At 36.0% G+C, this 27,247-nt stretch overlaps 1 protein-coding gene across 1 annotated transcript in view; it reads right to left on the bottom strand.

Moving 5' to 3' along the window:
* The window catches only part of LOC138696113 (uncharacterized), a 63,080-nt gene extending 44,390 nt beyond the window's left edge, over positions 1-18,690 (bottom strand). The window contains exon 1 of the mRNA XM_069820666.1: positions 18,478-18,690. Coding sequence (XP_069676767.1) covers positions 18,478-18,492 — 15 coding nt within the window. The 5' untranslated portion in view covers positions 18,493-18,690. The remainder of the gene's footprint in view (positions 1-18,477) is intronic.
* Positions 18,691-27,247: the final 8,557 nt, after the last annotated feature.

Genomic DNA, 27,247 nt, shown 5'->3' with positions numbered 1-27,247 from the left:
TATTTCATTTGTATTTTAAGTATTCATCTGTTTTTACATTTTATGATAAATATTATTTTATATCTCTTGTAAATTAGTATATTTTATGTCTATTGCAACAAACTGTCGCTCATGACATTAATAAACGATTGATGATTGATTGATTGATTGATTGAACTATCGCTGCTGTACCCGGACTCATTTCACTGGCATTATCACCTTCATTTCATTCGACGCTAAATAATCTGAGATGCTGATACAGCGTTGTAAAATAACCCACTAAAAATATCGCTGAATGGTTTGTTCCGTTCCCACTCTCTATCACTGATCCCTCGACGTGTTCTCGGTCTTCTAATATTTCTTCTTCTTCTGGTAGCACATTTAACATTACGATTAATGCGTCCTTCCCAATTTCTTCTGCGATGTTTCATATCTGTATTTAAGTTCTTCATATCAAACTGCTTCCTTCGTCTTGGGTTGTTACTCCTACTGCAGACCTCAAAAATTGCATTTCTCTTCATTTTATTGGTGTCCTGCCCCTTTGTGTTAGGATCCAAGTTTCGGGACCATACAACAAAACTGGGATGGCCATCGTTTTGTGAAACTTTCACTAGATCACCGAAAACGAAAATATTCGAACAGGGGACGTAAACACAACACTAGCGCGTACACAATGATAACCAATCAAATTATGGACGATTTATAACAGTGGTAAAATTAGAAAAAGTCTATATGCTAGTTGGGCGGCAGGTTAGCTCAGTAGGTAGAGCTCTCTTACCCTTACGCCTTTATGATATCCAAGGGAAATGCCTTTACCTTCACTTTTAACTACTTTTAACTGTATTTGCTAGTTAGCTGAAACCGAGGAAAATAAAATTCATCTCAGTCTGGTATCGCGAAATAGGCCTACTTACTTATGATGGTGTTAAACTTTTTGAAGTATTCTTTGACAGTAAACTTTATTTTCCCAAGAATGTAGATTACAAATTATAGTCATGCAATTAGATCGTTGGGACTATTACGTAACTAATAACTTATTCTTTCTCTACGCTTAAGACTTTTCTAATAATTTACTTTACATTAGTTACATCGAAATTCAAATAGCATCTGTAGTCTTGAATTGTTACAACTGACTCTGCTAAATTAGAAAGTATCCAAATAAAATTCATTTTATTATATTCGTATAGATTTCTGCTCAGTGACTTCAGAAACAGCTGTGAGAAAAATATTGTGATTTTTTAAATGTCACAGTTTTTACTCCAGATACTCGAATAAGGAACTCTATCCCCTATTTTTAATCAAGATCCTTAAACGTGATATAACCTGTGACTATTTCATAAGCAATATTGGCTTTCGTGTTCCTATGAAAGGTATGGAAGCTCACACAAATGTGTACAGTAGTGGCAAAAAAACCGGACCGACCCTTGTAGCTGATTTCAGAGCCTTGTTCACTCCAGAGCACGATAGACTCGTAACTAAGACTTTCGTGGTTTGAATCCTGCCTGGGAAGGAAACTTTTTTTTGTTCCTTATTCAAATTTATTCTCAATACTTTTCGATTGCAGCGATATTTTACTACTTAATTAACTTATTATTCCCAGAACATGAATTTCACCAGCAATCGAAAAGTACTGGGAATAAATTTGAATAAGGAACAAAATAAGTTTCCTTCCCAGGCAGGATTCGAACCACGAAAGTCTTATTTACCAATCCATCATGCTCTGGAGTGAACAAGGCTCTGAAATCAGCTACAAGGGTCGGTCCGGTGTTTTTGCTACTACTGTACAATATAAATTCTAAATCTCTTTCTCCTTTCTTCAGATGCACTAAAACTGCTAATTTACATAGCATTTAATATAGCATAGGCCTAAACTTTGTTTTTGCATACTTCTAAAATATTTACCATTAATATTATTGTTAATTTTTAGCATTCCCCTTATTATGGTTCTATTATTATTGTACCTATGATTATTAATTCGATTCACTTAATGCATAGGCTCAGTTTTTTTGTACACTTGTAAAATATTTGATAATTTGTATTATGTTCGTTAATGGTAGAGTTAGGTCGATTCGTGAACGAATCGTTCATTCGAACGACTAATAATAAAGAATCGTAAGAATCGATTCGTGGTATCAACGAATCGTCGTTCAAAAGAATAGTAACGAATTGACATGCTATCGTAACCCACGATTCTATTTACTTGTTTGATGTAACCTGTCAACGGACATTTCCGAACCGTGACGAATACTCCCGAGCGAGAGTGAAATCAAAATACTGCATTTGTTAAGTATGAAAAATAATGAACACAAACCTGAAATTTGCATAGTTAAATATAAATGTAATGCAAAAAATGTACTTCGTAATAAGGTTCAGTTGATAAATTATAATTTAGAAACATTATCTTGGGTAATTTTGTAGACTAATGGAGGTCATGCTGAATGGTTCCAGCCAATGAGAAAGAGATAATCATTTGTCTCGCCTCTTATGCCATCTATGCGAGAGCTGTAGAACGTTTTTGTTCTACGCGTGGTTTGCAAAGGAAAGTGTCCTGTAAGTCGTTCGTTGACGAATCGTTGGAATCGCAGAGTAGGAAGAATCGTGAACTCGTTGACGATTCAAAAGAATAGTTGGAATCGCAGACTGAGAAGAATCGTGAACGAATCGTTAGAATCGATTCGTAATGTATGATTGAATCGTTGGAATCGACTTCTGAAAAAGAATCGTGTTGCCCAACTCTAGTTAATGGTGTATCTATTATTATCATATCTTTAATTTGAACCATTTAATGCATAGACTTAGTTTCTCTATATTTGTAAAATATTTGCCATTATTTTCAATATAATGTTTATTGTCTTCATTATTTCTATTGTATTATCCTATTATTGGCTAATCGCTGTAGACTAGCACATTAATACTGTATAATCTATACTAATAATAAATCAGTAGCCGAAATTTTTCTGGTAATTTTCGATTTTCCAAAAATAATTGGTCCTGACATATATAATTAACCACTCTGAAACCGAAAATCGCTTTTTTGAAATTTTTGTTTGTATGTCTGTCTGTCTGTCTGAATGTTTGTTACCTTTTCACGCGATAATGGCTGAACCGATTTATATGAAAATTGGAATATAAATTAAGTTCGCTATAACTTAGATTTTAGGCTATATGACATTCAAAATACATTATTTAAAAGGGGGTTTATAAGGGGGCCAGAATTAAATAAATCAAAATATCTCGCTTATTATTGACTTTTGTGAGATATGTTACATAACAAAAGTTTCTTTAAAAATTATTTCCGATAAGTTTTATTCCTCGCAAAAATTTGATAGGACTGATATTTAATGAGATAAATGAGTTTTAAAATTAAAATACAATGTCATCTAAGGCGGTGTAATGAAATGAAAACAAATGACTATGTCTATAAGGGGCCTTGGACAACAACAATCGAAAGCTATGAAACATAGCCTACAGAGAATGTTTCTGTATTTGTATGAAGTAATATCGAAAGCTAAATTAACCGATTTGTATAATTAATTATTATTTCACCATTGGCAAGTGTAGTTTCTCTAGATGGACATAATGCTATAATATTATTACAGTAATTTCTGAGTGCTCTCTGGACCAAAATGATCGCATTTTAATTATTTAAATACAATTCAAATTAAGTAACATATTAAACGATTTAGCCTTCTATCAAACACGAATGTTCCCTGGCTCAAACGTCCTATTTTAATTATGTAATTACTTTATATTTATTTCTAACAGGTGCAGCGGAGCGCACGGGTACGGCTAGTAGTAGTAGTAGTAGTAGTAGTAGTAGTAGTAGTACTAGTAGTAGTAATAATAATAATAATAATAATAATAATAATGATAATAATAATTGGAAAATATAAAGAAATGTAGGAGGTGATATTCATCCAATTTTGGCGCGTACAATGTTGGACATAATACTATAGTTCAGAGACTCGAGTTTTTTTCTAAGTCAAAGAATATTACGCTGCTCATGTTTCGAACTGAATGTTTTCGGTCATAATAATGTTAACGGGATATTTGCATCGCTTTTCTGTTGAAATATTTCACATCTGTGCTGGGAAGGAATTAATACTGTAGCCTCTTAAGAACCGCTCTACAGATCTTGAAACATTTTCCACCCGAGAATCAAAAACGGAGCCTCAGTGTGCAACACCACAGCCGTTTTGGTTTATTTGAGTTTAATAATAATAATTATAAGTAGAATTAATTTCAGAACATTTCGCTATATAAAGCAAAGTACAACATGACGCAGAATTCAAGGCCATCGGGTCAAACTCAGCAAGAAATGATATATTATATTCTACATTCAACTTGTAAACACCTGCATGACCTTGTCCTATTACCGTATCATTATTTTAATACTGGACATAAGGACAGAGAAACAAAACAGCACCGGAATGTAAAGGATACAATATTACAGTATTACTACATGTCCATGCGAATAGAAATATCGATACTCAAAGGATAGCGAATTGAGGTAGAAATTAAATGAGTTCCTTTTCCAGTGAGAAGTTGAAGATTTTTCTCTGTTTTATAATGAATGGACTTATCTTCCTTGTCAGACGATGGTCTTGCGACAAGCTAATCCACATGACCAACAATTGGTCCTTTCATGATGGTGTAGTGATGATTCAGAACTATCTATGAAGAAGGAATGAGCTTAGCGGAGGTGGTGGTGGTGGTGGTGGTGGTGGTGGTGGTGGTGGTGGTGGTGGTGGTGGTGGTAGTGGTGGTGGTGGTTGTGGTTGTGGTGGTGGTGGTGGTGACTATGTCCTGCAAATTCTTGCTCCGAAAGCCTACTTAAAATGTGAAATTATGACTTTAAAAATAAAAAATGCCAGCAAATATCCATTAATGAATCAACAAAATTTCGTTTTTTGTTCAACTACAAATAGACATACTAGAGTTGAAGTGACAGTTCTTTCTTGTCCGAAATCAGCGAGGCAGAATTGCTGTATTTAGACCTTTTAAATATAGGTTGTAGGGAGAGGGGTTTAAGGGTACATGATTTAAAAAGTCTACCTCAGGACAAAGTTTTACCACAGTCTAATATATACAGTCGCGCAACTCATACGCATAAAATATGCCAACATTTGACAGCTGGCGCGACAGTAGCCCTCTAGCGGCAGGCAAGTTAAAAGTGTGCACACGACATATAACACATCAGAAAACGGGTTTTGCGTAATTTATTTTATATTTTTATGCTGTACAGTAAGTGTATATGGTTCTTATTAATTTTACTTTAGAATCCTAGAAGAAAATCACACGCAGTTAATCTATAAGTTTCAGAAGCTGGGAATAAACATAATTCTTTCTGCTCCTTACAACTGGATCATGGCCCTGAACACGTAACATGGTTTGAAATAATATAATTGTTTGTACGTGGACGGTTAATTCAATTCATACCTAAATATATTTATGAACCATTGGAACTCTATATTTCCTGTGAGAACAGTCAAATTTGTAGGGCATATCTCGTAGGGTACATCGCGTGGTGAACTCCTCTCCCTATTTCCTGAGAAATTAACTCTTTTCCATACCGCAAATTGGGGTAAACTCGGCTGCTGAGGTAAACTTAAAAATAAAAAAGGGGAAGATTTAAACCTTAATTTGACAGACAATGATTTATGAAGTTCATTATTTTTCCATTTTATTTTTTTATTATTTTGAGTAGCTAATAATGCTGATATTATGGTTTAAATTTTTATGGAAAGTTTACCGCATTTTACATTACATTTCCAGTTTTCACACATAAGCTTAATTTTAACTTACCCTACCTATATAATACGTAATTTACATGCAGTTATTATTATTATGACGTAGGTGAGAACAAATGAATACACAATTAACTTCAATTAACTCAGAAAATGGAGGCTAATTTTATTTTCAGAGCAGAAGTGGTGTAAGTCAAAAATGGGTAATGAGGGTAAAAGTAAGCATTCTGTAAAATACAGCGCAAAGTAGCAGTTAATATTGAATTTATTTAAACTATTCGTAGTCAGTGAATAGCACGAAGGATATATGAATTGCTACTTTGCGCTGTATTTTACAGAATTTTTACTTTAAACCTCATTACCTAATTTTGACTTACACCACTTCTGCTCTGAACGGCTCAAATAATCACTGGCAATGTAAAATCAACACGAATAACAGTCATGCAAATTATTACAGAAGAGATTCCTTTTATATTAAATTTAAAAAAGCTCTTTTATTTCTTGAGAACCTAATACGTCTCCCACATGAATCTACACCAACACATCAGAAATTTATCGACACAATCTGGATTTATTCAAGAAGTGAATATTTTGCAAAAGGATTATAATACGCCATGAATTCTTGAAAAATTAACACCATAATTCCTACTTGAATGCAATATAACATTCAACTTTTGAAAAATATAAGGAAAAAAACATGAATACAAAAATTATGGAATTACTTGCATTAAAAACTGTAGATACATTATCCAAAATCGGAATGGTTACACATTTACACATGATCTCTGCAAAAAAATAATATACTGTAACAGGTAATTACTTTGTTTTTATTTAAACTCTCCTTCCTGACATACAAATAGGTAACTGATAACTAATAAATGTTTTATAGAACACAATACGTAGGCTACCTCAAGAGGCCTATATATATTATTAGTCCTCTTGGGCTACCTACAGCCTGGATTATAGGTTATGACTGAGTTATGATTTTCTCTTGGTCTGAAGAACGATAAATTCGGAGATTTAAACTTGTTCTTACTGCAATTTTCGTCATTGCACACATTGCCTTTGTTCCGACGCATGATTAAAACGTTATTATAACATCTCGCATACCTTTAAAGCACCTGCTGGCTGTATCAACCCTATGACCAGTGCCTTGCCTGCCGCTTGAGCGCTAGTGTCGTGAATGTTGGCAAAAAAAGTGTTGAAGTTGCTCGACTATATATATTAGACTGTGATTTTACTCAGGTACACACTTTCGAAAGCATACGTCAGGAAGATACTCGTAGTAGACGAAATTCGCGAGACACAATATACAACGGAATATGCCTCTCTAATTCTCTAGCCCATGCCACATGGTCATATATTTCTTCTTATGACATTACGGGTATTAATTACGCTAAAATTTTATGCCACTGGTTCCATTATAGGGGATAATGTTGGAATATCTAAAGCAACCATGAGTAGAACCACTCAAAAAGTTTCTAAGGCTATAGCGAGAATGAGACAAAGATACTGTATGTAACGTTTCTATCAATAATTAAATTGAAGAACGGTAAATCGTTCAGTTGTTTAAAAGTTCTTGCGGTAGGCCTAAATTTCCCATGACAATTGAGTTCATTATAATCCGCGCCCACACATCATTCTTGGCTTCGATTTTGACGCCGTTTTTTTCTTGCATTCCATAATATATTTATATGTGGTTATCAGTTTCGCTAACAAATACACAGTGTCCCCTCAGAGGGATTGAGAAATAAGTGATAATTTAAAGTATAAGTAATGGTTTTATAACATAACTTTTTGTACAACTTGATGTAAAAACTCTCCGAGTTTCGGAGAATGGTCAGTGCAACTCGATATGTGTGCGTCTCGAGATACCCTGAATACATCGAAAAGGTACTCAGCCTTCTGCCAAGTGTTCCATAACATTTGTGGGGTGAATAGCGCAACTACATTTATAATGCGTTGTCTCAGATTTTCCAAAGTGTCAACTGTACCACGTTGGTATACAACATTCGTCATAAAGCCCCTGAAAGAGGTGAATGGGCGTGAAGTCGGGTGACCTAGATACACAGGCAAGGGTTCTCCTTGTTGCTAAAAAACCGATCCTGGGGGAGTTGATCAACAACAAAAGTTCTGCACATGTCCAGATACACATTCCCTTTGATTATCGCCTCGATGAAGGAGAATGGTCCAATGACGGAATGTTCTACTGAATGGCGCCAGACTTGTTTCCACGATAAACGTTAGTGCGCATGCGCATGAACATACAACTGTTTTTAAACCATTGGTGCATAAACTTGTACAGTTTCTGCATCTTGTCAGATGTAAAACAAAACAATATCTTCATCTGATTTGAAATTGTGAGCATTTATTTCTCTATCCGTCTAAGCGGGACACGGTGTACTTTTCTATACCTATCAGTAAAACTACATCCTCTATTTATTTTTACATCCTTACTTTCGCGGTTCATTTTCAACAACAAACAATATTTGCCAAAGATATCGTAATATTGCACTATTTCTATGTTTGTGAAACGGCCGAAACGGGCTTTGGTTCTGACACGACCTTCCTGATTTATACTATTTCCAATTTTCGTGGGAATTAACAAAATTTTGGCTAACATTCATCTGAATTTTTTTATTTTATTGGGTTATTTTACGACGCTTTATCAACATCTAGGTTACTTAGCGTCTGAATGAAATGAAGGTGATAATGCCGGTGAAATGAGTCCGGGATCCAGCACCGAAAGTTACCCAGCATTTGCTCGTCTTGGGTTGAGGGAAAACCCCGGAAAAACCTCAACCAGGTAACTTGCCCCGACCGGGATTCAAACCCGGGCCACCTGGTTTCGCGGCCAGACGCGCTGACCGTTACTCCACAGGTGTGGACTTCATCTGAAAATAGTTGATAGAACTCAAATGGACGAAAGAATATTAGCACGTGTTCATAAACCACATGTTAATGCATTTTAAATATTTTGTTGGTGAAACCGGCCCTTAACGTTTTAAGCTTTAAAATTTTATGTTCATAATATTTATTATTTTGAATACATTTTAAAATTCACCGGGAAGAGTTGGCCTCTCAGCAGATCACAAGATAGAGATATGATGGCGAAGCCAATTCCTGAAGGAATATGAGCCCAACGGAGAGAATGAAAAATGATAATTTATATATAAAACCCTACATCATGTAAGTAACAGATAGCTCATCCCTATGTTAAAATCGGCATCACTTTGAAGAGAACAACCGCCAGGATCGCCACCCGTCCACCGTAAACGAACACGAGATGACAGTACAGTCGCTAATGCAATTCAAATGTGAATTATGACGTGACTCCTTATGTAACAACTAGATGGCAACATAGTAAACCTGACAAAAGTTGTTACCGTCAAAGCCTGTAATGCCGAGCTATCTGGGTATATATGATCTAGGATAAGACGTTACTAGGAAATGTGAAGGAAAATTCTTGAAGAAAAAGATTAGCTCCATGACCCATTTTTTTAGGTCTTATCCTGACATTGGTCTTCATGCCCGAGGGAAACCATTGAAAACAAGGACAGGATGAGTTGTGCTGACGACTAATCTAATTACTTAATTAGCTTTTGACGTGACTCCAGGAGAAACATCACTCGCCCGAGGCACATCGCATGTAGAATGGAGTATGAAAAACCACAACACACCTGGCATGTTACATATAAAACTTAGGCTTACGCTACCAAGCGAGGAGACTCATAGGTTTCGCATGGGACTGGGACTCGCATTCGGGAGGTCCGTGGTTCGATCCCCGAACCGGCCAACCTGACTGTGTTCTTTCCGTGGTTTTCCACAGTGACTTAGACCTAACCCAAAAGCCGGGTTGGAATTTTCATTGTCACGGTCCATTTCCCTTCCCCTCCCGTGTAGAAAAAGAATTAAGGTTTCATATCATTCATCTTCTTCATCTCATTCCATAGACATATTCGGGTCGAGACGCATGTCTTCGTCCGTTTACGGGGGACGGCTTCCTCTCCGTAACCGTTCCTGGGTTCCTAGTCTTCCGCAATATCTCTGCTAGGATTCATTCCTTAGGAGCACTTCCAAGGGCAATTCGACACCTTGGAAGGACCGTTGGAATGGATCCTGTGCTGCTTGGTCACCTTAGCGGTATGCACTTAGGGCGTGGGGGCAGGGGGCCTCTATTGGGTGAGAGATCACATGCGGCCGGTGGGCTTGTACACCTCATCTTCATTCATCCCATAAATTCGGGGTGCACAATGGGTCTCAGTATAGTCGACGTGCAAAGGGTCATCCCTAACCCGCCCCTAGCCACCGTTACCTAATATAAACGAATGACATCGTGCACTGTTATGCCATGGCGGTGTGTTCTCCTGTATTGTTTGTAATGTGCAAAACGTAAAAAAAAAATGTTAATGGCTTATGAACGAACATGTCAACGGACCAGTTATTAGTACTGACTGAAGAAACATATTGTTTATGCTCTCTTTCCTTTGAGCGAGATGACAATATGGAAATTTGGCAAAATCTTGCTAGCATAGCACATACAACAACTTTTACAGCCGCCATGATAGCTATCCAACCTTCCAGCAGTTTTGTGCCTATTTCGCTGCAGCGTGACGTCACTGATGTCACCGGTTCGGTGAGATTCGGAATACGCTGAGAATGTGCGACCAGATTTCTCGAATGCCAAGCGCATAAGACCATAAAGATTTCACATTAAAAAAGATATTAAAAAAATAGAGGTCTCCGAAATGAAATTCTTAAGAGTTCTAAACGAACATAAGAAAAGGGAGAAAACTGGAAGTCGAAACAAGTAGTGAACTACAAACCAGCTGGTAAAAGAGATCGTGGTAGACCATGCAAACAATGATCAGAATTCCTGAGAAGTGCACTTTATTAGTGAAGTTGGAACGGACTTAAGCTTAAAAGATGAAGCGAAGAAGAAGAAGAAGAAGAAGGAGGAGGAGGAGGAAGAGGAGGAGAAGTAGATGATAAAAGAAGTTAGATGTTGACAGATTAAAAATACGAACCTTTTATAAAAAATAAGATAATGCGCAGCTATATGCAACTTAACTATGTTTATGAAAATGAAAAAACTAATATTTCGTTTATATTAGGTAACGGTGGCTAGGGGCGGGTTAGGGATGACCCTTTGCACGTCGACTATACTGAGACCCATTGTGCACCCCGAAATACTTGTTTTACTTGTAATACTTATCAGTATGGTTAGGATAAAGTAGCTGTATGAGGATAGTCATCCTTGGTCGGTGCGTTCCTTTTACAAAAACTAGTTGTCGCGTTCCCCCCAGCCAGTTCACTGATATTTTAGCAAGGGGATGGGGAGCTCTCTTCCCAGGAGGTAGAGTTTTAGCTAGTGGAAGAGGGTAAAGTCTTGTGATGTACTGTATCTTGTCTCACTGTGAAAAGAGAGAGAAAGGAGATATGTCTTACTTCGTCTGTATTGTTATGGAGATGGGGGAGTGGAGTGATACCGTCCATCCATCCAGTGGCGGAAGGGACTAGTTGATACATTTTCTAGCGCAAAATGAAATTACAAAATATCTCTCTTCGTACTGTGTAGTTCCGTCACTGAGATTGTCTTTCAAGAAACTGAGTTCCGGTAGCCTGTACAATAACAAGGTTTTGAAAGGAATCCTGAAAATTTACAACCCTCCTATAATCTCCACCCTCATTTGAAGGGACTTGGTTTTATTGCTACTGAGACAAGATAAACCTTACCAGGTATAGTGTTTACTGAAGCTAGTCAAGGCCGTATCCTATACAGCTATACAGCCTATCCTGATACAGTTGCATTATCCGAACCTTACTTATCAGCATTATAGCTCTCGGAAGAAATTATGGAAATTCATGAACTTCCGGAGAGTAGTGATGACGGCGGCAATGGAAATGATGTTGATGGTGATTGTGATGATGAGAATGATTGCAGTGATAACGGTGTGATGATCATTATGATGATAATTATGACGACGACGATGATGATGATGATGATGATAATGATGATGATGATATAACTGGCTAATGAATTTCAAAATATTCTGTTAATTTTCAGAGTAATGAAATCGGGTGCGTTGAAGAAACTTGTGTTAAGAAAATAGATTATTTCCCTAGCAATAGTTCCTAAGGATTCATACCTGGAGTCTATCTATCTTACCGACATCTTCGTGGTTTTTCAAAGCATTTCAGTCACATTTTATTGAATGATGATTACTTCATGTTGTTGTACCAGCCCCCAGCGACGAAAAATGTCGTTACATAAGAGCAGTAAATAAATAAAAATATCAATCAGTCAATTATGTAAGCATATTTAATTTATTTTGTCCACGTCTTTAGGCTCTTCGGCATGTTTGAAGGTCACATAAAACCAGAGCACACTCCTGTCATATTGCATAGTGGGATATAAAAAATTCTCCATTGTTAAGACACGACTCTCTCATGACATATTTGCACACTCATGCTGATTTAATTAAGTTATAGTGCAGATCAGCTCATCCTCTGGCAGTAAGAAGTAGTAATGCTGATCTATGGCAGGATTATTTCACTTTCAGATTTAATTATTGGTATTGCTTCAGTGTCGCCTACCATCATAATGTAAATGATGGCAGTAAATCATATCTTAGCCAGACGTTTTGAGATGGGCAGGGCTTGGACACGTATGGGCGAATCTAGAAATGCATATAGAGTGATAGTTGGGAGGCCGGAGAGAAAAAGACATTTGGGGAGGACGAGAGGTAGATGGGAGGATAATATTAAAATGGATAATTTCAGGAGTTTATTCTTTGAGATATTTCAAACAAAAGCTTTAATACAATTTTGTTCGTTTTTGCTTCCTTTTCAGGATAAAAATTGTTTTATATTAAACATTTCATGGCATGTTTTGGGAAAGCCATTGATTTCATTCTCAATATGCTCAGTCAATTTAAGAGACAATAAATTATTGACAGGATTTTAGTTTTGTCCTTAAAATGTGCAGTAATGGTTAGCACGTCTGGCCATGAAATGAGCGAGCCCGAGTTCAAATCCTGGTTGAGAGAAGTTACCTGGTTGGGGTTTTTCCGTGGTTTTCCCTCAACCAATTGAAACAGAGTTGCTGGGTAAATTTCGGCGTTGGACCTCGGACTCATTTCGGTATCATTAATTCACTATCATCATCATCATCCATACAATAGCCTGGGTTAAATTCACCGTGCGGCGTGCTGTACTTGTACAAGAGCGCGGCCGTTCGGATACCCAATCATTCACAGAATACGAGTGGTAAGCACAATAGCCTAGGCTGCAGTGCGTGTGAAATAGACAGCCAGAATAAGAAAGAGAAATAAATAAGTAAATACAGGATTAAATAAACTAAAGAAAGAAAGAAAGAGGAAGGAGAGAAAGAAAGAGGACGGAAAGAAAGAAAGAAAGAAAGACGGAAAGAAAGAAAGAGAAAGGAAAGAAAGAAAGAAGGAAAGAAAGAGGAAAGAAAGAAACAGGAAGGAAAGAGAGAAGAAAGAAAGAAATAAAGAAAGAAAAAGGAAGGAAAGAAAGAAGGAAAGAAAGGAAGAAAGAAGGGAAGAAAGAAGCAAGAAAGAAAGAAGAAAGAGGAAGGAAAGAAAGTAGGAAAGAAAGGAAGAAAGAAAGAAAGAGGAAGGAAAGAAAGAAGGAAAGAAAGAAAGAAGAGAGAAAAAAGAGGACGGAAAGAAAGAGGAAGGAAAGAAAGAAAGAAAGAAGAGAGAAAGAAATAGGAAGGAAAGAAAGAAAGGAAGAAAGAGGAAGGAGAGAAAGAAGGAAAGAAAGAAAGAAAGAGGAAGAAAAGAAAGAAAGAGGAAGGAAAGAAAGAAGTAAAGAGGAAGGAAAGAAAGAAAGAAAGAAAGAGGAAGAAAAGAAAGAAGGAAAGAAAGAAATAAAGAAAGAGGAAAGAAAGAAAGAAGGAAAGAGAGAAGAAAGAAATAAAGAAAGAAAAAGGAAGGAAAGAAAGAAGGAAAGAAAGGAAGAAAGAAGAGAAGAAAGAAAGAAGCAAGAAAGAAAGAAGAAAGAGGAAGGAAAGAAAGTAGGAAAGGAAGAAAGAAAGAAAGAAAGAGGAAGGAAAGAAAGTAGGAAAGAAAGAAAGGAAGAAAGAAAGAGGAAGGAAAGAAGAAAGAGGAAGGAAAGAAAGTAGGAAAGAAAGAGGAAGGAAAGAAAGAGGAAGGAAAGAAAGAAGGAAAGAAAGAAAGAAGAGAGAAAGAAGAGGAAGGAAAGAAAGAAAGAGGAAGGAGAGAAACAAGGAAAGAAAGAAAGAAGGAAAGAAAGAAAGAGGAAGGAAAGAAAGAAAAAGAAAGAGGAAGGAAAGAAATAAGGAAAGAAAGGAAGAAAGAAGGGAAGAAAGAAAGAAGCAAGAAAGAAAGAATAAAGAGGAAGGAAAGAAAGGAAGAAAGAAAGAAAGAGGAAGGAAAGAAAGAAGAAGGAAAGAAAGAAGATAGAAAGAAAGAGGAATGAAAGAAAGAAATAAAGAAAGATAAAGGAGAGAAGGAAAGAAAGAAAGAGGAAGCAAAGAAAGAAAGAAAGAAAGAGAAAGAAAAGAAAGGAAAGAAAGAAAGAAAGAGGAACGAAAGAAAGAAAGAGAAAGGAAAGAAATAAGGAAAGAAAGAAGAAAGAAAGGAAAAGGAAGGAAAGTAAGAAGGAAAGAAAGAAGGAAAGAAAGAAAGAAGGAAAGAAAGACAGAAGGAAAGTATTTATTTATTTATTTATTTATTTATTTATTTATTTATTTATTTATTTATTCATTTATTTATTTATTTATTGTTGTATTTCATACATTGATATATTGTAATTAATATGTATTAACGTTGTATCAGATTTACTTTTTATAATAAATTAACAACCCTTAAATACCCATTCTCGTAAGATCGATTTTTTACTGTCTATAATATTCCTCGACTTTCATGCTATACCTAAACATGATGCTCGCCCATTGCAGAGGACTTGCTCCGCGTGTTGTATCTGAGTAGTAAACATTAGCTTTCTCCTATATCTACGGAGCAGTATGTTATTATTATTATTATTATTATTATTATTATTATTATTATTATTATTATTATTATTATACATAAACACTCTCTTTCGTGAAATTTAAATAATAATTATTAAGAGAGAGTTACAATTTATTATTTATTCACCTATATTTTTAGCTAGGGTGAATGGAGATGGGTGGAGTGATAGCCTACTCAAGATTAACGGCACACAATAATTTCAATACAGTACTCACTGTTGCAAGGGTTATTCAGAAGATTACGACAACTTGTTTTGAAAAGTAGCAATTTTAATTTGCGAATTATCATAAAGCTTGCGAGCTCTTACTGTACGCCGTCCTTGGGAGTCAGGATCGCAAACTATGAGTGACGATTAACACAGCTCTGTCTCTTTCCAATAGGACGCGATAAATCTCTCTGATAATCAAATTCATTTTCTTTTTTTTAGTAACAGTATGATAGTTTGACGAAAATATACCCGAATTTCATGATGATTTTAAGAGCACTGTTCATATGTAGGTACCAGCATCAATAAAGCGAATGCTTTTTCATTTCGGAAATGTTTGATTTGCAAACAGTTCGTTTACAGTTTTCTGTGTTGTTTTGCGGTTAATTTTATATATTCCTAATAATACTGTTATTTTCATATTTTTGAAGGTCTTTTGTGTAGGAGTAAATATTTAGCCAAATTAAGGCAAAAATTTATTTTGAATGTAGATATCGGAGCGTATCTTCCAGTCTTTGTTTTTGTAGAGAATCTTGGCATTGTACTCTTCCCTATTTAAAATATTTGGAAACGTTTAAAATAAATTTGACCTACTTCTCATACATGTAAAACTGGATTCTTGGAGATTAAAAGCGCTCTTACAATGTTGATTCAATATTACATATTTTTATTCAACCATTTAAATCACAGTGCTATTGTTGTTGTTAATACAACATGTCATAATTAAAATTCAGAATTATTGAGACAGTAAGAATACAAGATTATGTACAGTGACATCACATTATGTTTATTTACGGTTGCCAATATATTTCAGTGATACTAAATTATGTATGTTTTCCCAAGGGGATATTATAGCGTAATTTACCTGTGAAGTAACGGTTAGCGCGTCTGACCGCGAAACCAGGTGACCCGGGTTCGATTCCCGATCGGGGCGAGTTACCTGGTTGAGTTTTTTTCCGGGATTTTCCCTCAACCCAATATGAGCAAATGCTGCGTAATTTTCGGTGCTGGACCCCGGACTCATAACACCGGCATCATCACCTTCATCTCTGTCAGACGCTAAATAACCTAAGATGTTGATAAAGTGTCGTAAAATAATCTACTTACTACTATAAATGGTCGACTATTGTGAAATTACTAGGCCTATTTGTGAAGTCATATTCATCATGTTTTTATGACTTGCATATTTGATTTATAATGAAAAATGTATAAAATTTCATCCCTCTATGGTAAGTGGTTTATATTTTATTAATATTTCAATAAAATATTCTATCACTTTATATGAAAACTCCCTTGCTCCGTAATTTGCACTATTTTTAACTGGTGTTCACTTATACGATTTCTTATATACATGGAAACAAAACTTACTGTGGGGTTTTGTTGTCAAATAAATCAGTCAATAACGATAAATTTTTATTTAAAAAATAAACAAAAAAATAATAAAAAATGTCTAGTTATTCACCCATTCATTTTACAGCAAAACCTCATAGCAAGTTTTGTTCCCATATACGTAAGAAACCATATAAGTGAGTATCAGTTAAATAGTGTACATTGTAGAGCAAGAGTCCTTTTATATAAAGCGATTCAATATTTTTTAAAGATGTTAATAAAACATAAAACATTATTTATCATAGGCGGATGAAATTTTTTGCATGTATTATTATTAACCAAATCTATCAGTGATAAAAAAAATTGGTGAATCTAGCTTTAAAAATATGGAAATTATTATTTCGGTACAGGTCCCCAAGAAAATACTTAATTCACCATTTTAATAAGGTATTACGACACTATATAAAAAATTCCTGTTGTTAGATTATTATTAACTTTTAAATGACTGCATAAACACACAGTTTACCATTTTCAATAAACTGTGTTGACATTAAAGACAAAATCTTTATACTTGGTAAATAAAATAAAGTTTCCTATAACAGCACAAGGTTTATCTTTTCAGTACACTATGATGTCACTAGAAACAGAATTCACAATTTCAGTATGTACAAATAAACACATGCAATGAATATACGATTATCTAACGCGACAGCTACCACACTATAACTATGTAGAATTAATAATAATAATAATAATAATAATAATAATAATAATAATAATAATAATCTATATATATACATATAATGAGGCTTATGAGGGCGGCAATGAACTTTCGGGTTCCTTAAAAGCTAAAGTAAGTAAATATACATAATAATAGTGAACTATCTAATGAGTAACAGTATAAATATATAAATGAATATACTTCTATCAATATTCATTGCTCAAACCAAGTAACACGGTTTGTATTCTTATTACAAAACAATACATGCATTAATTGTGTTATAATTCGGTGTGGATACAATTAATTTCTCTTATAAAATATTTTCTTAGATGATACTACCTCTTCTAACTAATTCATAATTTTATTACACATAATACAAAAATATCATCCCAGCCAGCAATTCTCTAAATTAAATGCCATTTTATGTATGTCATTTCAAATAAAGACTCAATAATTGTTGTTTAAAATATAATATGTCATGTGCACATTCTCGAATAAATTGACTCATGGTTACTGAACAATAACAAAACGCGACCATACTTTAGGAAGAATAGGTATACAGAAATGGATTTCAAAAGTATCTTTTCCATATCAGTACTTATATTCTAAACCTGTATTACAGATAACACTCTACAATGTGAAACTAGAAATAGATAAACAGTTTTACGAAGTTTGTTTTCATTACAATATTTGACCAATCAATTAGCATATTGGATTTGTTAAAATGAATTACTAACATTCTAGTAAGATTTTGATTAATTTTATTTTTATGTCATCGTTCGCAATAATCACATTGAATAATTTAGGGACATTCCAATATATTATTTTCACCATAAAGAAGTCTTATTTAAGACTTTTGTAATACGGTATAGTTAATTCAACAATACATAATATTGTATGTATCTGCCTTCCTTCTTCCACACAGGACAAAACGAGTTCGAGGGCAAGATTAAAGAGAGGGAAATTCGTGCATGAAAAGAGAAATTAAATGAAGAAAGGGGGAGATTTTGCCAAAGGGATTTCGTCGTTGTTCCTGCAATAACTCCTATGTGACATATTTATCGATTTTCAGTTTTTTGCTCTATTAAATAACTAAATAGTGATATAGCAAATAATAAAATCTCCTATACGTAATTATATTTCTTTGTTTCGAAAATGTAAGAATTCACAGTCTCCTATGTACGGCTGCCATAGGATGAATAAATGTGTTTTTTCTTCCTACTGAAAAAATTTATATTTTGCACATAGGAGTTATTGCAGGAACAACGACGATTTACTATCGCTGTCCCTTTGTGTCACTAAATATAGGTTGCAATATACTTCCGAGTGACAGCATTAAATGATGAGATGTTACTACTTGAAATGTATCAGTAGATGTCACTGACACTGGTTCGAAATAAACTACATCTAGTATTTAGTGGCAGCATTGTTTCGAATACATTAACACTTACGGAGGGTGGGAGCGGAACTCACCTGGAGAGGCTCCATGTTCCCTCAGTCAGTAATTGGAGTTCCAGAGCCGATAAGCCACCTCGCGGTCCGCTCTCCGGTCGTAGAGTCGCGGCACCAGAAAGTGAGACCGAAACGCCGCGCCGCCACCACTATGCCACCGCCGCGGCGACCTCGAGGTTTGAAGTTCTGCCCGCGGCCTTGTTTTCCTCCAAGACTGCCCCCTCCCCGACCCCAGCCCGCCCTTCCACCTTCAGCCGTTTTACATACGTACGTAGTTTGGCACAGCGCCTAGTAGGCGATGCAGCTCAACACATGCTCGACTAGCAACGGGGGGTGCCCCAGCGCAGAACAATCACCCCCTCCAGCGCCGTTCAGACAATAGCTTAATAAAGTCGTCCAATGATGACCATGCTTGCTGCTCGATCCGGGGTTCACGAGTTCAAATCTGGTTGATGATATAATCTTTGCACGTATTCTTCAAAGAAACCAGGAAGAATATATGTTAAAAAATACATTTTTCTATTTAATGAAAACTAATTATGCAAGAATTTCTGAATAAGAACACACACAGACATAAGACACGTATTACTATGAAGGCAGAAGAGCGCATTCAAATAATAAATACCCATAAAACATTTTAGAAGTTTTTCAGACCTCAAATGCTAAATATTGAAGTTCATGTCTAATACCTTGGCATTAATTCTGTATATACATACATACATACAAACATACATACATACATACATACATACATACATACATACATACATACATACATACATACATAGAGTCCCCTGAGTGGCGCAGTTGGTATAGCGCTAGCCTCCTGTGCCCGACGTTGCGGGTTCGATCCCGGCCCAGGTCGATGCCATTTAAGTGTGCTTAACCCTGCATTACTCAGGTGGGGTGTGGTAAACCCCGTTGCGTATATTTCAACGAAAATCTAAGAAATGGAGATAGTGTGTACTCTGTGCATCTGTATACTTTTCAATCACATCCAGAAGAGTTCACTTAAGAAATTGTTTAAGTGGACTAAGAATAGTATATTTAATTGCGTTTATCTGATTTCTGAAACTTGCGGAAAAATATATTAGTTATTTAAAATGGGGTTCGTGAAACCCCACCTGAGCAATGGTGAGAATATTTATAACATGAGAAAAGCAGAATTAAATGCGACAGGCTCATGTCACTAAATTGAGTGGCATGTAAAAGAACTCCTCTAGGACAAAATTCGGGCACATCGATGACGCTAATATAACCTCGGCAGTTTCGGGTGTCGTTAAATGAACCATAATTTTACATACATACATACATACATACATACATACATACATACATACATACATACATACATACATACAACATACATACATACAGTCCACACCTGTGGAATAACGGTTAGGGCGTCTGGCCGCGAAACCAGGTGGGCCGGATTCGATTCCCGGTCGGGACAAGTTACCTAGTTGAGGTTTTTTCCGGGGGTTTCCCTCAACCCAATATGAGCAAATGCTGAGTAACTTTCGGTGCTGGACCCCGGACTCATTTCACCGGCATTATCACCTTCATCTCATTCAGATGCTAAATAACCTAAGATGTTGATAAAGCGTCGTAAAATAAACTACTAAAAATAAAAAAATACATACATACATACATACATACATACATACATACATACATACATACATACATACATACATACATAGAGCCACGCAAGGCGATTGCCTGCCGGTCTGAAGTTGCGGTCTGGTGCGGGTTCGATCCTCGTTTGGGCTGATTACCCGGTTGGGTTTTTTCCGAGGTATTCCCCAACCGTAAGGTAATCTATGGCGAATCCTCGGCCTCATCTCGCCAAATACCATCTCGCTATCACCAATCTCATCGATGCTAAATAACCTCGTAGTTGATACAGCGTCGTTAAATAACCAACTAAATTAAATTAAATTACATACATACATACGTACATACATACATACATACATACATACATACATACATACATACATACATACATACATACTCACAGAAGTAGTTAGTACATTCAATAGTTTGAGAGAAAATAACAATTCTTACATTGCGTACTCACAAAATATCTATGCTTCCGGGTTACATTAAAAATGGAAGTACAGCCGTCTAGATTTATTTCGTATAAGATAATAATCCTCTCTCTGAATTCAAGGACTTCAGATTAAAAGTATCTCCCTTTTTATCGAAACTAAGGTTCTCGGGTATAAACCCCGGTCGAGGACGATTGATTCTTAGAGATAAAATTTTTAGGGCGACTTTCTTCGAATGGACGGTGAACTTAGAAGAGTCGTAAATTCACAGCCGTAAGAATAGCCTGAGCTCCAGTCATACAGGACTACAGCAGAAATTAACAAATTATTTCTCATCCATGTCAAAATCAACTAGCTAGTCAGCACCCATGCTCATTATCCCACCACTAGAGTTCTTCACTTGTTGTTGTTGTTGTTGTTGCTGATGTTGTTGTTGTTGTTCTTGTTGTTGTAGTTTAGTCAACTGTCCGAACACAGGTTTGAACCTCATAAGTAACACCCATAAGGCATCACTCAAGAGATAACTGAGCCAGGAGATAATGGGGTAGGTTGGCCAGTTCCTTTTCCGCTCCAATGCAGACATCGCCGATTAGCTACATATTCCATAATCAGACTTCAGATGCATACAAACAATTGTTCTTCCTCTGACTTTGTGGACTTAAATATCTTTGTCGAACATACCGTATGTGGTGATGTTAACAACCAGTAAATTATGAAAGTTAATGTAAAGTTATCCATATTAAAGGTCATGAAAGTCCACTGGGTAGTGGGAGGTTAAGACCCCTGCTTTTGAGACAATCGACCAGAAATGTCAGTCCTACTTCCTTGCCTCCTTATTACCTCCAAAGAAATACCTTTCATACTCATTTTTGCTAGATCTGAATGAACTCCATGACCTGAGTGAGGCCGGGAAGCTAAGATCAGTATAGAAAATAGCCTATACAGTATGAAGAAATGTAAGTGTCAAAGCGAACAATCGTAGGAAACAGAGCTTCCTTGTGCAACTAGTAATGTAGGATCATACGTTTTGCACATATATGGGAGAAGCTAGTGTCTAAACAAAATTACAATGGGACACAATTTTTCTTAGTGGATTGAGTAAGGGACATAATATTTTTTTTTAATTAATTTTCAAAGATATTGGCACTTACAGCCTTTTTTATGTTCAGTCTTCATATGACTTCATCGGGAATCGAACCCGCTGCCTTCCAGCTAATTAAAATGCTATTTATTAAGGAGATACAGTTCTGGCTTCCTGAGTTCTACTTCTCCCCTTTTCGTCTTCTCTCCTCTTCTTTTTCGTTGTTACTACTTTCCCCGCTCTCCGCTTTCCTCTTCCCCTGATCGTCTCCGCCTGTTCTTCCCCCTCGCAGTGTAAACAAAGTCGTGTTTGTTGGAATAGACATGTGCATAATGACGTTTCACTTCTTGTTCTTAGTCCATTGAGCCATGTGCTGTCGACCTCTCTGTCGTAATTCCAGTGTCATTTCTGAAGAATCTGTTCGTTGCGCCTCTAAACTTCAGAGTTCACAAAGAGATAGAAGAAATTTATAAAAGTAGTCAGACCTTGACACTTGGCGAAGCGAGGAAGAAACGTGGTTGAACAAAAAACGCGCCGTTCGGAAGAAACCACGACGTGACCTTCCGCAGTTTGAAAGGGGCGAAGTGACTGGTCAGTGCTCCAGACAACTATTCCTTGATAAGTGCAAAAAATACCAATCTCAAATAGTGTGAAATTGTTAATGTTATATACAGTAGAAGAGACGTAATTAAGTATATTTTATTACCAGAATAACACATCCACTGCGAGTAAACACAGAAAGGCAATACCAAAGCTAAGGTGTAAATACTGAGTAGGTTGAAAAAAATCTGCTTACGTTATGCCCTTTTATACAGCAGATGTTTCTCGGCTTTTCTATCAAAATATTTATGACACAGACCCCACAGGAAGATGATAACCACTCATTTTCACCCCCAAAGAGAATACAAGTAAAAGAATATAGCCAAGGACGCTAAACTGGAGAATTTGCTACGGTAACTTCGAACCGTGCCGTTACGGTTACGACCAAATTTAACTAAATACACAATGTCGCCAATATATAGTCTGTGGCGTTGTTAGATGGAGAAATTTGTTTTCTTTTTCTCCCTACCTCCTTCGTTCTCAGAGAGATAGCGACAAGATGTATTTGCGTAAATATTGCAAGTAGATTACGTGGCTTAGATGAGGGGCTCGCGTCAGGAACAGTTTTGCTGTGGCGCTTGCGTGGATCACTCATGCAGTGGCAGCGTGATCCTTACTAGAATTTATTTTTGTGTGTACATTCCAAATCAAATCAAGAAGATCCCTTCTTGCCCCGGTTATACATCTTGCATATTATACGAAGGTTAGGTTTGGTTAGTTTAGGTTTTTATTATCCAAGTCTGCGCATGCGCAGACAGCCAAAATGATCCTGTCGGTCATGGCTCTTATAATAGTTTTTGTTTCGTAATTTTGATAAACAATAATATGATGAAAGCGGTGAATAATTGAAATTATTCAAATCTGCTTTACAGGAAGATTCACCTGAAAGACTAGATTTGCAATGTTTTCTTTGTAAAAGATGAGGTATTTTCTCTAGACCACAAATAAGAGGGCAACGCAGTCATAATTACGTACTTCACACTTTGGTCAACATTAACCGGAAATTTACTTTTCTTCATTTGAATGATATTCCCTGAAACAACCTTCTTTCCTCCCCTTTATTTCGTTGTGATAACCTACTTTAAGGGTATATGTACGTGAACGACCACAATTATTATCAGAAAATGCAGGCTCTAAATTTCTAAACTTTTATAAAGAAATAAACTCACAATTTGACAAAAATTATAAGGTATCACAACAAGACTTATCAGAACTTAAATTTATGATACATGTATAAAAAAGTTACTAATAATATTTTTAAGAATTCACTTTTTACTTTAAATTAAATTTTCCAAAATTTGAAAATTTTCACACAAAATATTTCATAACTCCGCAACCATTAGAGATAGAAATCTGAAATTTTGTACACTGATTTAACATGAATTTATGCAAAAGGTAGACTACAATAATGCCCATTTCTTTAAAAACAGAAAAATTAGGTCCCAAAAGAGTACGCAAATGTTAATATTTTTGTATAGGACAAATAAAAAATTAATTGTAATAATATAAACAACTCTACATCTGTGAGAGTAGTCTACTTTACAGAAATAAGTGTTTATTACATGCAGGAAAAATATTAAATATGTCAGAGAGACCATAACAATGTTATGGTTACCAAATTATATGAGTGCAAAATTTCATTTTTTTATTTTTCATACTCTGATAAAACTGGTTTGAAAAATATTATTTGTAATCATTTTTTTATACTTTTACCAGATATTTAAGTTCTAATAAATCTTGTTGTGATACCTTGTAATTTTTGTCCAATTGTTAGTTCATTCCCTTATAAAATTTTAGAAATTTAGAACCTGCATTTTCCGATAATATTTGTAATCGTTCAAGTACATATACCCTTAAGATCTTACTACATCTACATTTTCATTTGGTGGATTCAAAACTCCGCCGTTATACTGCATAAACCTTGCCCTTGACTAATGGAGTGAATTATTTAAGAATGTAGTCGCGAATGTTTCTACCACCATTTCGATTGTCTTTTGTTTGACACGGCTCGGTACGGGCCGGTGACTAGTGGCCAGCGAGCCACGTCGACTACCGACGTTGGTCTACCGTGCGTATTATCCAGTTGTTCCGCCAAGAATATTTCTTATACCATGAAAATTGAAATTTTATATTTTGTTTTCCTCCATCCGCGATTTTTGTAAATGTACCTTCTAAAGCACATTTTGCTTCATACGTCCAACTTGAAAACGGTTTCTCTTTTAATTCGACAAATAATTACCGCAATGTTCTCTCAGTATGAGCCACTTTACATAAAATTAGTATGTAACACGCATACGCATGCACTATTGTCACAAACTACAATACTCAACAATGCCAATATAGCGCGACCTACAGTCTTAGAAAAAAGCTTTGTCGCACAAATAGTCTGTAAGTCCCAGAAAGGAAGCAGTGCGCACGATCAGACATAAAACGAAACAAAACTAATTTTATTACCTCAACTAGTCCTTCTCTTATGACCCAGGTCGCACGTTCTCTCATCATGCGCACTGCCTCCTTTCTGGGACTTGTAGCATCAGTGCGACAAAACTTCTTTCTAAGACTGTACATATTACAATTTATTGCGATCTCGAGGCTAGGCCCGCTGAGTCCCTCCCGCCTGGCCTCGCTTCCTACTACCGCATAGCGGTCGTAGCGAATCGATACCCTCTTCCCCGACCTTTCCACAAGCTTACGAGTGCCGCTGCCTATGAGCGAGGCCTGCGCGAGGCCGTCGCTACGAGGCTTTTTCGACAAGCCTCGCACTGAAATGTCAACACAGGAATTACTGCCAACAGTGAATTTAATATACAGATTAAAGTGAAACCAAGTGTCACGAGACATCGTTATCACTTACAAATGGCTTTTAAGGAACCCGGAAGTTCATTGCCGTACTCACATAAGCCCGCCATCGGCCCCTATTCTGAGCAAGATTAATCCAGTCTCTACCATCATATCCCACCTCCCTCATATTCATTTTAATATTATACTCCCATCTACGTCTCGGTCTCCCCAAAAGTCTTTTTCCCTCTGACTTCCCAACTAACACTCTATATTCATTTCTGGATTCGCCCATACGTGTTACATGCCCTGCCCATCACAAACATCTGGATTTAACGTTCCTAATTATGTCAGGTGAAGAATACAATGAGTGCAGTTCTGCGTTGTGTAACTTTCTCCATTCTCCTGTAAATTCAACCCCCTTAAACACAAATATTTTCCTTACGAACGTATATTGTTACTAGATATAATAACTTAATTTTTTTGGGTAGGCTGTCCCTTTTTTTAGTAGATTATTTTACGACGCTTTATCAACATCTTAGGTTATTTAGTGTCTGAATGAGATGAGGGTGATAATGCCGATGAAATGAATCCGGGGTCCAGTACCGATAGTTGCCCAACATTTGCTCATATTTGGTTGAGGAAAAATCCCGGAAAAAACCTCAACCAGGTAACTTGCCCCGACCGGGAATTGAACCCGGACCACCTGGTTTCGCGGCCAGACGCGCGAACTGTTACTCCACAGGTGTGGATTCAAAAGTCTCTTAAGACATTCGCCACTGAAAGAGGAGAAACATGCAAAGAGGGAAACAAAGGAAGGAAGAAAGAAAGAAAGAAAGAAAGAAAGAAAGAAAGAAAGAAAGAAAGAAAGAAAGAAAGAAATGAACGAAAGAAAGAAAAGATAGACAGACAGACGGATGGATGGATGGATGGATGGCTGGGCGGGCGGGCGGACAGACAGACAGACAGACAGATAGATAGATAGATAGATAGATAGATAGATAGATAGATAGATAGATAGATAGATAGATAGATAGATAGATAGATAGATAGATAGATAGATAGATAGATAGATAGAAACCAACATCTGAAAGTGTATGAAATAGTGACTGCAAAAACAATGTCGCGCGGATCATAATTATGTTGTCAACATGTTTTCAATCGATTCCGCTAAATGGCGTTTAAATCTCACGATTTTCGACTATGAACTACAATTGTTCCAATATAGTTGAGTTTTTTTTATGTAAGTCCGATTTTTGTTTTGTATTTTTTTAATGAGTTGTATCTTGCTTATTTATTTGCTTTTAAATTATTCCTATGGCCAACCGACGATTAAAAATTAATGACTCATAAGTGCCTTATTTTCAAATATTTGTTATTTGCTTTCGTTTCCTACGCAATTCCCCAATAAGAAAACTAATGCATTCAGCAATCATCAGACGGTTAAATGCGTATTGTACTGTTTATGCATATGTATAAAATATTTCCAAAACTATGATTACACACGCAATCGGTGCAAATTATCTTTGTTAAGAAAAAGACTTCTGGTGACAATATACACTCCGTGCTGATAACACTCATCTCTAGATGGCTTTGCAAACTATCTCTAGAAGCTTACCCATTTTGTCTAGTAGTCTTAGTTCCAACTATGTTACAAAGTGACGTATAAACAGCTGTCTTTATAATACCCCTGTCTAGTTTGCACAACCTGGTCAGTTTTCAAACCGTAGCACATTTCACTAGCATTATCACCTTCACCTAACTCAGACGCTAGGTAATAATAATACCTAGTTGATAAAATGTCGTAAAATAACCCAATTAAAAAGAAACATTACGTGGGGACAAAATACAATTAATTATAAAGAATAATCGAGGCGCTGGGTGTAATAACATCTTAAGTTGAAAACTCATGTTTTGAGAAAAACAATGTCAACGTTTTATTTTTATTTTATTTTATTTTATTTTATTTTATTTTATTTTATTTTATTTTATTTTATTTTATTTATTTTATTTTATTTTATTTTATTTTATTTTAAATCCACCACCAACAGAAGCAAGCTTCCAATTATAGCTTGCTTACATTGTTCTAGAACAACGTAGAAATTTTAACAGTACAGTAGAGGATCGATTATCCGAATACCGATCAACCGAAACATCGGTTAACCGAAAGCTTTCCAGTCGGCAAATTTGAATTTGAGCGCGCACCATGTAAAAGTTTCGCTAGCGCTAATTGCGAGATTTAGCGGCAAAAAAAAAAAAAAAACTAGTATCAGCTCTG

The sequence above is a fragment of the Periplaneta americana genome, chromosome 3, assembly GCF_040183065.1.
Source record: "Periplaneta americana isolate PAMFEO1 chromosome 3, P.americana_PAMFEO1_priV1, whole genome shotgun sequence".
NCBI lineage: Eukaryota > Metazoa > Arthropoda > Insecta > Blattodea > Blattidae > Periplaneta > Periplaneta americana.
This window is presented reverse-complemented; position numbering and strand designations above follow the sequence as displayed.